This window comes from Vespula vulgaris, chromosome 22, assembly GCF_905475345.1.
Source record: "Vespula vulgaris chromosome 22, iyVesVulg1.1, whole genome shotgun sequence".
In the NCBI taxonomy this organism is placed as follows: Eukaryota; Metazoa; Arthropoda; class Insecta; order Hymenoptera; family Vespidae; genus Vespula; species Vespula vulgaris.
Window position 1 is genome coordinate 3,439,852 of NC_066607.1, and position 12,904 is coordinate 3,452,755.

The 12,904-nt window shown below is 31.9% G+C and overlaps 3 protein-coding genes across 5 annotated transcripts; 1 reads left to right on the forward strand and 2 right to left on the reverse strand.

The window, feature by feature from the left end:
- The first annotated feature begins 434 nt into the window (after positions 1 to 434).
- Positions 435 to 2,530, forward strand: LOC127071662 (flexible cuticle protein 12-like). The gene is made up of 3 exons (XM_051011194.1): positions 435 to 603; positions 1,289 to 1,536; positions 1,665 to 2,530. Exons 1-3 carry the CDS (start codon positions 595 to 597, stop codon positions 1,723 to 1,725), a joined length of 318 nt encoding a protein of 105 aa, XP_050867151.1. The 5' UTR covers positions 435 to 594; the 3' UTR covers positions 1,726 to 2,530.
- Positions 2,531 to 2,953: 423 nt separating this feature from the next.
- Positions 2,954 to 10,107, reverse strand: LOC127071646 (anillin-like). 3 transcript variants are annotated; one of them, XM_051011164.1, is made up of 20 exons: positions 9,936 to 10,107; positions 9,575 to 9,828; positions 9,145 to 9,271; positions 8,867 to 9,061; positions 8,407 to 8,579; positions 8,162 to 8,338; positions 7,347 to 7,929; positions 6,984 to 7,267; positions 6,792 to 6,906; positions 6,466 to 6,689; positions 6,283 to 6,390; positions 5,995 to 6,194; positions 5,785 to 5,911; positions 5,445 to 5,694; positions 5,188 to 5,352; positions 4,861 to 5,123; positions 4,607 to 4,783; positions 4,286 to 4,508; positions 4,050 to 4,194; positions 2,954 to 3,979 (listed from the first exon to the last, which is right to left on the reverse strand). In XM_051011164.1, exons 2-20 carry the CDS (start codon positions 9,590 to 9,592, stop codon positions 3,880 to 3,882), a joined length of 3,654 nt encoding a protein of 1,217 aa, XP_050867121.1. In that variant the 5' UTR covers positions 9,593 to 9,828; positions 9,936 to 10,107; the 3' UTR covers positions 2,954 to 3,879. The 3 variants fall into 3 exon arrangements, with proteins under 3 accessions (XP_050867121.1, XP_050867119.1, XP_050867122.1); XM_051011162.1 differs by having other exon boundaries at positions 9,575 to 10,107; XM_051011165.1 differs by having other exon boundaries at positions 7,347 to 7,860; positions 9,575 to 10,105.
- A 433-nt stretch (positions 10,108 to 10,540) lies between these two features.
- LOC127071650 (serine/threonine-protein phosphatase 2A regulatory subunit B'' subunit gamma-like) lies at positions 10,541 to 12,868 on the reverse strand. The gene is made up of 7 exons (XM_051011171.1): positions 12,703 to 12,868; positions 12,466 to 12,596; positions 11,998 to 12,384; positions 11,547 to 11,872; positions 11,263 to 11,476; positions 11,057 to 11,184; positions 10,541 to 10,958 (listed from the first exon to the last, which is right to left on the reverse strand). Exons 1-7 carry the CDS (start codon positions 12,746 to 12,748, stop codon positions 10,847 to 10,849), a joined length of 1,344 nt encoding a protein of 447 aa, XP_050867128.1. The 5' UTR covers positions 12,749 to 12,868; the 3' UTR covers positions 10,541 to 10,846.
- Positions 12,869 to 12,904: the final 36 nt, after the last annotated feature.

The following is a 12,904-nucleotide window of genomic DNA, read 5'->3' on the forward strand; positions in this document are numbered from 1 at the left end:
TTGATTGATCGAAAAACGTGACGAGAGAAAAAGAAACGGTTTTCAAATTATACGTTCTCGTAGTAAACTTCCGCGAGTGAGCGGTCTCAATGGGAGGTCGTCGTTATTTTTCCATCGTAATAATACGTACGTTTTGAGTCCATGATTCTATTAATCGCTAAATAATCGATGTTAGTACAATATTTACATCGTTATGCATCGTTAATTAGGTACGGTAAGAAACGATCGATGAGTCTTATCATAGATTACGAAATAAAGGACGATCTTGAGTATGAAGGTGGTCTCACTCAGAGGAGTAAGGCAAAGCAAACGCGTTTCTACCATCGATGGACGAATGCGCGTCGAATAGCGCTCGCGGTGCATCGTGGTGCATCGCGGATGCATCCTGGGCAGAAGCAAGCAAGCACGAGGGGGAGTAGCGATCAAATGAATCTCGGAGGCCATCGCGAGTGGGGGGATGCATCTATTGCGATTTTCCGACTATATAAAGGCAGATGTACCGCATATCCCTGGTATCACGTATCGGTTCGTCGTTAAAGGACGAAAGGGTGCAAAGAAGATATTTACTACGAACGTACTAAAAGAAATCTTATAATGAAGACGGTGCGTGCGATTATGAGTAAAGAGAGAAAAGGAGAGAGAGAGAGAAAGAGATAATTAAAATAAAAAGAAAGAAAAAAGGAACGCGGATATATATATATAAATAAAAAAAATAGAGAAAAAAAATATATATATATATTGTATTAGAGACGAAACGATTGGTCCGAGATCGTGTATCGAAAAAATTCGTGGGAACGAAAGCCGCCGGCAACGATTACGACTACAACAACGAGGACGACTTGATCGATTCCCGAAGCAGCATCCAAATTTTTTTTTTGCGCAACAGTGAAAGTGAAGAGGATCTGTGACGTTTGTGCGTGCGAGCGAGACAACGCGCACGAGCTCTCGCGTGTAATCCAGACGTTCGAAAGAGGAAACCAAGTTTTAACGTCTCTTCAAATTCTCTCGGTGAAAATCATTATCGATCGATCTTTCGTCCGTTGAATATCGAGCTTTCATACACGAATAATTTTTTATTGAACGATTATTTCGACGGGATAAAGTGAATCCGATTACGCGTATTTTTTCTCCTTTTACTTCGTTTTCTTTTTTTTTTCATAATATCTAGCGTCTTCGATTCCTTTTTCTTTCTTTTTTCTATAGACTTTGACGTTTCGTAAAAAGAAACAAAGGAGTTAGTAACAAATGTTAACGTTACAATACTTGATAATAGTCTTTTAACACGCAGGTCATCATTCTGGCGACTCTTTTAGTCGCGAGTCTCGCAGCACCGCAAGGTAACCCGAACGACATCACGATCGTGAAGCAGGAGGAAGTGAACAATATCGGAGTAGGTGGATATCACTTTAGTTACGAGCAAAGCGATGGACAAAAAAGAGACGAAACAGCGGAGCTTAGAAACGAGGGTACGGACGACGAGGAATTAGCCGTCACGGGTAGCTTTTCTTTCATATCTCCGGACGGTCATACGTACAGGTACAAGCAAAATTCTATTAAATTAGAAAGAAAGTTCAATAGACGAGAGAGAGAAAAAAAGAGTATTAAAAAATAAAAAGAAAAAGAAAATTTGAAACAACGATGGAACCCCGTGTCTTTGATTTTAGGGTCGATTACACTGCCGACAAGGACGGCTTCCATCCTAACATTCAGCTCGTTTCGAAATAAAGAAAGAGGACTCGAGGAGCCGAAGGAATTTTACGCTAACAACACGTCACTTAGGATTTTCCGACATACCCGCATACATAAAAGCGCATAAACAATATTCCGTCTTTACATGTATGTTCCATGTACGCTGCGAGACGCGCGAATCACAAGTGCGAAGTTCTCCTCTCCGCGAAGGCTTCGATCGTTGCTTTCGATCTTAAATTTTCTTCGTTTCCTTTCTCCTTCTCTTCTCTTCCTTTCTCATTACTTTTCTTCTTTTCTTCCGTGCTTCTTCCTCTTCTGTTTTTTTTTTTTTTTAGAATTACATTCCCGCCGAATCGTACTTTCTTACGTAACACGTCGCGCGAGATATCAACGATCGAAGCCTCGATGATATTTTTTTTTCTTTTTTTTTTTTTATACGTAGAGATTTGTTTTATACGGACAAAAGAAAGAAAGAAAGAAAGAAAAATTCACAATTTCTCGCGATTCAATTCGGAAATAATTTTCCTCGAGATATATCGAGATGTATCGCGTGGAGCAAAGTATGCAAATGTTCTACGATCTTATACGCTCACGTGCTTCTCGCGACGCAACGTGCTCGTTCCGCAGATACGATACATGATGTAACACTTATAAACTGCCAACAAACACTTTGAACGAGAGACATCCAAGAGTTCGTTCTAAGCAAACTCATCGAGACGACGGCGTAGTGTTCATTTTAGCGTCGCAAATATTACATTACAAGACACACTTTTTTCCTTTTTTTTTTTACATGTACCTACTTGTATCTGTAATAATAATGCAGCATATGCATATAAACTTGTATACGGAATCTTTATTTATATCGCAATGTCCTTCCTAAACATATCCAAAAATGAGAAACGATTTTTTTCTTTTTAACAAAATCCAAATCATTTGTATTGCTTATGTAACAAGTCGAATTTTGTTTATTATACATGAAGAATTCATAAGAGTAATGTATTTAATTGGTCTATTAAAAAGAAAAAAAAATGAGCATGAACTTACTCGTACATATAAAGAAATATCTTTATATCTTATATTAAAAGATCTGTATACATATAAGGCGAAGGTACAAAAATTTGTGAAGGTATGTAAAAATATAAGTATGTAAATATTTATGAATATATATTCAAATTCATATATATATATATATATGTATAGATATGTGTATATATATATATGTATATCCATACATATATATATATTAATTAATCACTATACCGCATTAATTCATCATAATTCGACTATTTACAATACGTTAGTAATATATCGTTATAATTAAACATTAATATTACTCGTCTGAACATTAAAAAAAAAACGTATAATTGAGCATGACACAACGTTCTTCGAAATTAAGTTTATCAATCCAATATTTAATACGTTTAAACGTTCGTAAAAAAACAATAACGTGCCTATCGTATACGTGTAATGTTACATTTAAATAATACAAATGAAGTCAAAAATGCAACTCGCATAAAAAAAATGAAAATGAGAAATCAATGAATATAAGAGAGTAATTCTTAAAGCAAAAAAAAATATAGTTCTATCACGATAAATATTTCTATAATATTCATATATGATAGCAAGAGAATTCTATTTGAAAAATATTAATATATTATTTTGTTTTATAAAAATAACATATATATTATTTTCAACGTAACATATTCTCTCCTTAAAAGATCATATAAATGTATATCGCGTGATTTTTTCAATAATTTTTCTTTGCGATAAGAATTCGTTATGGTTTTTATTTATGTTTTATGGATTGACTCTCCGATACTTTCCATATGTATGAGAAATGAACATTACGTTGTAATACTTGTAGACACAAGCAAAATAATTTATCAAAGTAATTAAACAATCGGATTCGTTTAGACACACGTTAAATCATGTTCAAATTGTACATTATTTCGCGGTTTAAATTATATATCGTATCTCATTATTTGAGATTTAAGAGAAATATTTTCGTATTCACTATTTCATTCTACGACGAAAAACATTACTATTCTGTAACAAATATAATAGAATTTAACTATTTATTGCATTATTTATAAATGCATACGCGCATTAAATAAGCCTAAATTATATTTTACTAGTATTTACTAAAAGTATATGTTGCAATATAACATTCGTTACTCTACGATATTATATTCATGAGGTACCACCCCAGATTCGTATTAAATGTAATACTTTGTTAAGTTTTGAACACCACTCTAGCCTATCTTCTTTTGTATCGGCCGAGAAAAGGTGTCTGTAAAAATATTCCCATATATTAAGTATTATCTTCAATTTATTATTTGGATGTATAATATATTACTTACCTAATAGTTGTTTCAGATCCATTTGTTACCATGATAAGACTATCGACATCACCAGGTTGTGCTGCTCTTTTTGTTTCAAGTAAAACTGTATTGGCACGCATGCAGATGCTGAGAGGTGCTAATTCAACATTTTTTGTAGAAATACCTACGGTAAGGAATAAAAACATTTATAAACGATTACAAAATATATATATATATATATATATATATATATATATGTAATAAATAATAATTACCACGTAGATCGAGACTTCCTAAAGGAGTTTTCTTGCCCTCATGATAAGGGTACTTATAATACGATAATGTAGTTCCTTTGAGCAGGCACCATCTTCTTTGCCAGATGCCAAAACCAGAGACATATTCAAATATTGTAAGAAAGTTATGATATTCTACCGTTATTGAGGGTTCGCATGACACATGCATCTGCAATCGACCTTCCAGCGGGGATTGCTGTGGAACCTGCAATACACAATACAATATATATTTGAAGTATTTTTTATCTCGTTTTTTCATTGATTTCTTTTGGAATTTATTGTTAAATTTACGACATGTCATACCTTATTTAAAGTGAATTGTTGACGGTGTACTTCTTTAAGACTAAAAACAACATAACCAGATAGATGAAAAGCAGTAGATCGAACTGCGGAAGGTCCTGCCGGACTTTGAACATTTGGCATCACCAAGCGATTTTCGAATTTTGAACATTTCTTTTCCTTAGGCGTTTTAGACGCGTGCTATAAAAATTATAGATTTATAAGATATAGAATAGCATTTCGCGAATGCGAAAGGAAAGAAACAAATTTAATTTTACCTTTTTATTATCTTTGCTACTATTACCAGAATTCCATCCACCGCCATTGTTATGAATGTGATACTTAACTTCGTGGGGAAGCATTTCAGCTTGAGTTTGAAGAGAATAAATTTCGACGGTGATTTTAAAATCACTATACAAATTTTGTAATTTTAAGGTCGAAGGGAAGCGTAGACAAGAATCGCCTGATTCAGCAAGAACCACTGGTGTAGTTAATACTTCCTCCAAGTAACGTATCAAACAGACGAAATGAAGGCACGTATCTACAAAATCTTTACAGTTAAATTTATTCACAAAATATATCAAGAATGAACGATTAATACTTACTTGTAGCAATACTTCGTAAATATTCGCGTCTCAATGGTAATGTAATGGCTGACACTGTAAGTGATCCGGTATCTTCTATTTCTGGAGAACCTGGTACAGCAGGTCTCAATGTACCCTCAACTTTTAATCTTTGAACCTCGTTTAGTGCGGCTTGTCTCCTATGAGCTATTTTAAAAATCATATTTCGATTATAAAGGACTATAAAATTACAAAAGTTTTAATCAAGATAGTGATATAATAAAAAACGATGAAATTACTAGCAATAAGCAGAAGTCTCTCTCCTTCGACTTGTTCTTGAGAACCATTAAATTCAATCGTAGAACTACATAAATTTAAAGCTTGACTAGCTTGACCAATGATCGTTTGCTGCTTGCAGACTTCGTCTAATAAACGCTTCACCTTTTCTTGCACTAACATTGTTTCATCTTTTGCAGATTCCGTAGTGTCAGAATCAGAGTCTATAATTTTGGTTACCGAACGAGAAGGGGTACCTTTCGGTGTTCGCAACTATAATTTTAAATTAATTAAATACGTATGAGTTAAATAAATGAATTTATTTTATATGTACGACCAAAAATTGCAATATTATTTACTCACTTCTGATTGTTGACGCCTATAAAAACTAACGGTGTGCATTAAGGGAGTATGATTATCGCCTTCTACGATGCATGGTTCTTCATTCCTTTCCGGAGTCACGAATTTGATAGGAGAACGAAATTGTGATCTAAGAAGGTAAAGATTAATTTAATTAAAATATAATTATGCAAACAACGAATTTTCATTTTGAGATATAGGGGAAAATCTTACCCATGAGTGTATTTAAAACTAGTAGAAGAAGACGATGGACTTTTTCCACCTCTATTTACTTTTGGAGGTGTTGGTCCATCCTGACAGAAGTTTTTAACATTTTTTTCTTGTACTGCAAGACATTCGTCCAAATATTCATCCATTTCATCTAATACGGATATATCGGATGTAGTACTATCTGGATCAGGTTCAATCGATCTCTATAAATACGAAAGTGCATTAAATCATAATAATTTCAATCGTATTTTCCAAGACAAAAAAAATTCAATTCATTAAAAATAGTATTACCTTTTTGTTTCTCATAATCTGTTGATTCACTACACGCAAAATGCTTCTTCCCAAACTAGTGTTTACGTCTTCAATTTCTTCTTCGCTGTCTAATTCAGTTTCGTTGTCCTACAAAAAAGTGAGAATATAAATATACTTTTGTTTGTTGATTGCATTATTTTCTTGCATTATAATATGTTTTACTTGAACGTAATATTCGGCTTCTGTAATTGATTCGCTCTCAGTAGTATTTTCTTCTAAAGTAACAGTCGCTGGTTCTGTACTATCGACGGTGTATTCTGTATCTGTTCCTGTGTTGTTATCAATTTCTGAAAGATTAGGATATAGGCCTCCAGATTTCGGAGGACACACACGTATACGCTTAGCATCTGATAATGTCACAATCTGTTGTATTCTTGGTAAATTGCCTGTAATTTAAAATAAATCAAATATTTCTTAAATCAAAGTTATATTGGATTTTAATTGTATAAAAAAAGAAATTTTTTTTAATTTGAAACGTGCACCTTTACCATGTCGTTTAACTGGTGATGATTTTTCTTGCTCCGAATTATGTTTTCCGTTCGAGTTTTTTGACTGTGGAAGCGGTGGTGGTGGTGGTGGTGGTGCGTGCGGATTAACATTATCCTATAATTTTGAATAATTTTATAAATCATATTCGTTTATATAAGTCTTAAGATAATTACAAGATTAAGATGTATTACCAGTGCTGGTGTAGGTTTGACAGGACAAATTGGAGAATTCTTCGGTGAATTAGACTTCCCTTCACTACTTTCGCTTGTTCTAATACAAGAACCAGCTGCGACTTGCGCTATTTCTTTATTGGTGTTGAAACGTGAACGTAACATATCTAATTCTCGTTGTCTTTCAATTTGAGCAGAACGCAATATATTATTTTCTAATTCTTGAGTGTGACCGTGCTCAAATATAGCACGCTGAGCAACGACTCGATTAGAACTTTCAACTTTACGATTGGTTGCAGGTAGATCTATTGCAGAAAAAAATATAATTATATACTTATAAGTGCCGCATCTTAAATAACATATATAATGATACATATAACATACCTGCTCCATGTCCGGATGGTGAATTAGACGATTCCTTCTCATGTAATTTACTAGGTGGTATAGACATGGTAAGTGGTGCTTTTGGAATTAAAGGAGCTTCATCCTTATTTTTTTCGAAAAGAGCTTTTCTTTCAGAAAGACTCATTTGAGCCGGATCTTTTGTCTTACCATCATTATTTCGCGATTCAAACATAGAAGCTTTACTCAACACAGAACCAGGTGATGAACCAGGTAATGGACTCTTGGGTGAACCATTAAAACCAAATCTAGATGTTACTCTAGAATTGTTTGTATTGGTATTTGTAGTTCTTACTGTTTTTTCTGGTGTATTTGAGTTTGTATTTTCGGCATCCTTAGCTGTCCTGTTTGTACTTTTATGCAGATTCTCATCGTCTGTCACCTTGCCTTCTATTACTACGTTAAGTTTCGAGCTTGATATATGTTTGTCTTCTTGCTTTTGCACGGAATTCGTATGTTTTTTGGATGGAGAACTTGATGGGCCTGCTCCTGTTTCCTGAGAAAAACTCTTAAAGTCATACACTAGACGACAATTGCTTTTCGTACGACTAAAGCCTTGAGCCTCCTGTAAATATCCATCTAATAAATCTACTATATTTTGTTTTGTTTTATATTATATATACATATATAAAATTATGTTTTATATCTATAATAAAAGATAATACAATTATATACTTCACAGAAAAACCTTCTAAAGCTTTAGTCTTCTGTAAGATTATATTATTATTTTGTCATTTTTTTTTATGAATATATTTTTAGAAATGAATATAAAAATAACATATAATAAAAATACTTACTAAACTCTGTAGCATAGTTTTATCCCACTTAAATTGTCTGGTTGAACTAGCTTCAGAATTACTACCACTATTCCACTTACTGCATCCACTTGTACTTGGTTGTGGGTCTGTTGTATTCTTTGCTTTGTCATTAAATTTAGCTTGTATTTGTTCTGCCTTAGTGGATGTTGTTTTTGTCTACAAATTATGGATTTTCAATAAATGACTATTTATAACAAACACTACAATTTTTTATATATACTTACAAATGTTGGATGCGATAAATCATCTTCCCAATTATTAATGGTTGAAGCAAGAGCTGCCAATCTATCGAGCCTAGCACCTTTCCTTGCTGATTTCAATTCTATTTGTTCCTCTTCGGTATAAAATTTTTCTTCCGTTCTATGAATAGGTGAGCTTAACTCACGGCTAGTATCTTCTATATGTGAAAAACAAATTCTTACATCATTATAAATTCATCATACAATATTAAAAATTTATTATAAGAAAAAAAATCAATAACTATTGAAATAAAATACATGTGCCAATGTAATAAAAAATTTTTGAATGAAATTATTCAATAATATTAAGCTTGATAAAAAGCAAATCAAATAAGGAGAGTTACATAGTGTACTTGTACCACAGATGCCATATACAAACACAATGAGATAGTATCAGAAACCAGTTTTAAAGGAACTGTGTGGGTGTTCACACATTCAGACTTACCAGAATATAGCTTGCCCAGCCTTTGTAGCTTTGACTTGACATTGCTTATACCTACATCACCATTCTCTTTACCAATCTGTTTAGTTTCTTCTTCAACTATCGTTTTGGAAGGACTACATTTTCTTGCAGATTTTTTAGGAGATTCTTCTGTTGTTAATTTTATTGGAGATTTTGCTGGACTTTTGTTTTTGCTTACTACAAAATAAATTTTTAATACCAAACATTATAAAGTATTAAGTTTAAACGTGACATTATATCAAGTTCAAATAAAATCATACCTGCTGCTTGTGCTAAAATTGCATTAGCATCTTTTAGTGGACTTCGTCGTCTTCTAACATCATGACCAGCATTGGACAATTGCATATTCAACTTTTCTCCTCTTGCCTTAGCACGTTCTAACATTCGCTATAAATAATTCAAAAGAAAAAATTAAAGAGAAAGAAAGAGAGATGTTATGTTAAAAAAACTGATAAATAACTATAATTGTACGTAAATAATATTAAATATGAAATGACAAGTACTATAGTATTTCTAAATGCTATTGCAAAAATTAAAATAAAACAAATAATACTAATAACATATAAAATTATATACAGTAGACAATAAAATAAAAAAATGAAATCATATACTTAAAGCATTATATGAATTTAAAATTTTATCACTGATATAGTCCGACGATATGTACTTTCTATTATACTTGGGACTTACTTGAATCCACGGATCCATTGTTCGCGATTTTTTGTTATCTTAATACTTAAGGATGACCGTACAACAATTTTCAAACTACTGAAATGTAGTACTGGCACTTCGAATAACTTATTCTTTATATATCTCTGTTTCTGACAAAATGTCACAAAAAGTTTATAGATTCTTTAGCACTACACACATACGTAAAATTCGTTACTTCCGACCGTTGTATTTAAACGCAACCGCCATGCTGTAATACGACGCTCGTCAAGCTGCTAAAAAATAACGTTCAATTATCAATCCGCTTTAACGATATCATCCATGGAACAAGTATATCGATTGCAAAAAAGAAAGAAATTCTTGTAAACTTGAATGTGCGTACGATGAATGATTCCAAAAAAACGTATCGAATTATTAAACTTTCGAACAATTCAAATATTCGAGCAAGCGTCCTAAAGCACGACCTGAACATTTAATCGGATTGGAGCAACTGCGACGCTCTTTCACTGATTTGCTCCACCATCGCAGGGGGGCGCAGTACCGTTTATGAGTTAGCATTTAAAATATTGTCGTTTGATTGGCTGAAGCATTTAAACCAAACACAATTCAAACAATTATCATTCAAATCGATAAACACAATAGAATCGGATATAGATCATTTTTAGTAATGAATTATTGAACACTTAAGTGAATTCATTTCACAATACGTTTGTCAACATTTTCAACTTTCATAAACAGTCAAAAGAAAAGTAATAGGTAGCTTTATCAATGGAATCAGTTTATTGATCTCGTTGATTTGGTTAATGGAATCGTCCATACACTTTTCTATACTACAAGATAATTCCTCTATTATAACAGTGATAAACTATATGTCATGGACATTAGCATTATAGAAATTTGTTGTCATGAAAGTTAATTAGTTTTAAATTCAAGTCATTTATAAAATTATAAAGAAGTTGTTCGTTTGTTTGTGTGTGTATATGTGTATTTGAGATTTTTATAAAAATAGTTTTATTTACATATCACTTATACAATAGTCTTACACTTTCTAGAATAACATTGAAATAACATATCTGAAAATTTTCATTTTACATATTGTTCATTTTTTATAAAAAAGTGCAGACTTTAAGTATGCTCCCTCAAATTTTAGGAGCTTTAGGATATAGTCCGCATAGTTTCAGTATGATTCATCCCTGATATAGTACCAATCATATCATATCATCACTTTTACTAAAGCAAAGTCATTAAGGAACTTTGGGTATGTATAGATGTTATTTTCGTATTTTTAGTTTATCATACGTGAGATGATTCATCTCCTGTATCAGCAGCCATAGCTTCACGATTTTCATAAGCCCAGAAACCATGAAATTCTATTAAAATACTCACCATTGTATCACCTTGTCCACTAAATTTAATGGAAAATTTAATTGAAATAGAAAAATTTAAAAAAAAAGACTAAAAAAAATAGGAATTCTTTATAAGATATAAATATTTTTCTCTTACCAAGATAATAAATCTTGTAATGTAATTTTACATGGATTAGCTGGTTTAACCATATCAAATATTTCATCTTTTACATCTTCAAAACTGACTGGTTCTTGACCATGCATTGTCATTTGTTCTTGTATTGCCTATAACATAAAGATATTAATACTATCGATGAATTAATAAGCATATTTCAAAGACATAAGCAATTTTTACAAACTTACTCGAAAAAAATAATTAAGACAAAATGTATCAAGATAACCACGATTATTGATATCTAATATACGAAAAAGGTAATGTAAGCTTTGAGGTTCGTGCCGATTTTCCAAAGCCAAAACAAAATCCAAATAAGTTTTGTAATCCATCTCCCCTTCATAAGTTAAGCATTCTTGAAACACTCTCTCTAAAAATACACCGGTCAAAGTGCCTGTTCCATACCTTTGAAATAAATTAAGTTTTTTTATTATTTAAAAAATATAAATATAAAAGGAATTGTATAAGGCAATACCCTGCAAGCTCTTCTTTATTAAGCATTCCATTATGATCTCTGTCAAGGTTGAGATACTGGCCATAAACTTTAAGCGCAGATGGTGCTGAAAACCAATTTGCTTCTTGCAAATCTTTAGGTAAATCTTCATCTCGTAATTCTAACAGATCATCAAGAAAACTGCATGCAAGAATATCTTGTATACGAACTCTTCCAGTTCTGAGAGGATCCAAAAAGAATAAAAATTTCCTAACAGCTGTACATACATAAAAAGAATGGAATGATTTTTCAAGACCTTCCAGTTGTGGCAGTGTTGGTATCAGTTCTAAAATATAATTTTCCAGGTCCTATATAAAAATAAATAACAAAGAGATATATTTAAAAAGAAAATTAATACATTAAAATATTTTGGAAACAGAAAAACAAAATTAATAAAAAATAAATTAAAAGAAAAAAAAAAAATTAAACTTACAGATTCCCTAAGGTATCCTTGTCCAGTGACATCATACAAAGAAAGACCAATTCGTGTTTGATGCAACCAAACTTTTCTCATGACATAATTAAATAATGCCATTATACTTATTCTTCCATGTTGATCACCTTGTTGAAGTTTCGCAAAAACAACTGCAGTAAAATAAGGACTACATTTGGTACCAGCCAATTGGCCCACTTTTTTAAAATCTTCATAATTAATCAACTGTTCTTCTCCTGACAAAGGTGGACTATGATATTTGTCTAACAAGACCCACAGTGCTTTTAATTCATTATTATCTAATAACTGACGCGAACGTCTTTGTAGAAACAATGCACGCGTTTCTTCTCGTAGTTTTTGTGGCAGTATCTCATCTTCTTTAGGTAACTAAAAAGACATGTATATTTTGTTTATAGATTGACCATTATAGATTAATATATCTATCATAACTTTTGTTAAGTTTTATACCTTAAAATAGAATTTAGGTATCACTTTATAAGTTAAATCTTTATCTTTTGCTTTTGTTCCTTTCCACTGATCATATATTTCTTGAAAATATTCATCCTCTATTTTTTCACTTTCTTCTTGTTTTTTTTCAACTGAAAAAATATATTAGTAAAATCAAATTCATAATTTACATGTTTTAAATAATACAATATTGTTTGTATCAAACATAATTATTATGTTATATATATATGTACTTACATTTATTTGTCAAGGCACATTTTCGCAACAACGTTTCCAATTCCATTTTAACATTGAATATTGTTTAAATCCAGTAAATCATAATGCGTGATAGCTACAAGTTGCTGCGATTTAGGAACGTTGTTAAAAAATTTTGATGATAAGGTAGTTCGCGACATTAACATCGAACTACCTGCCATCTTGCAGATATAAATTATCGATA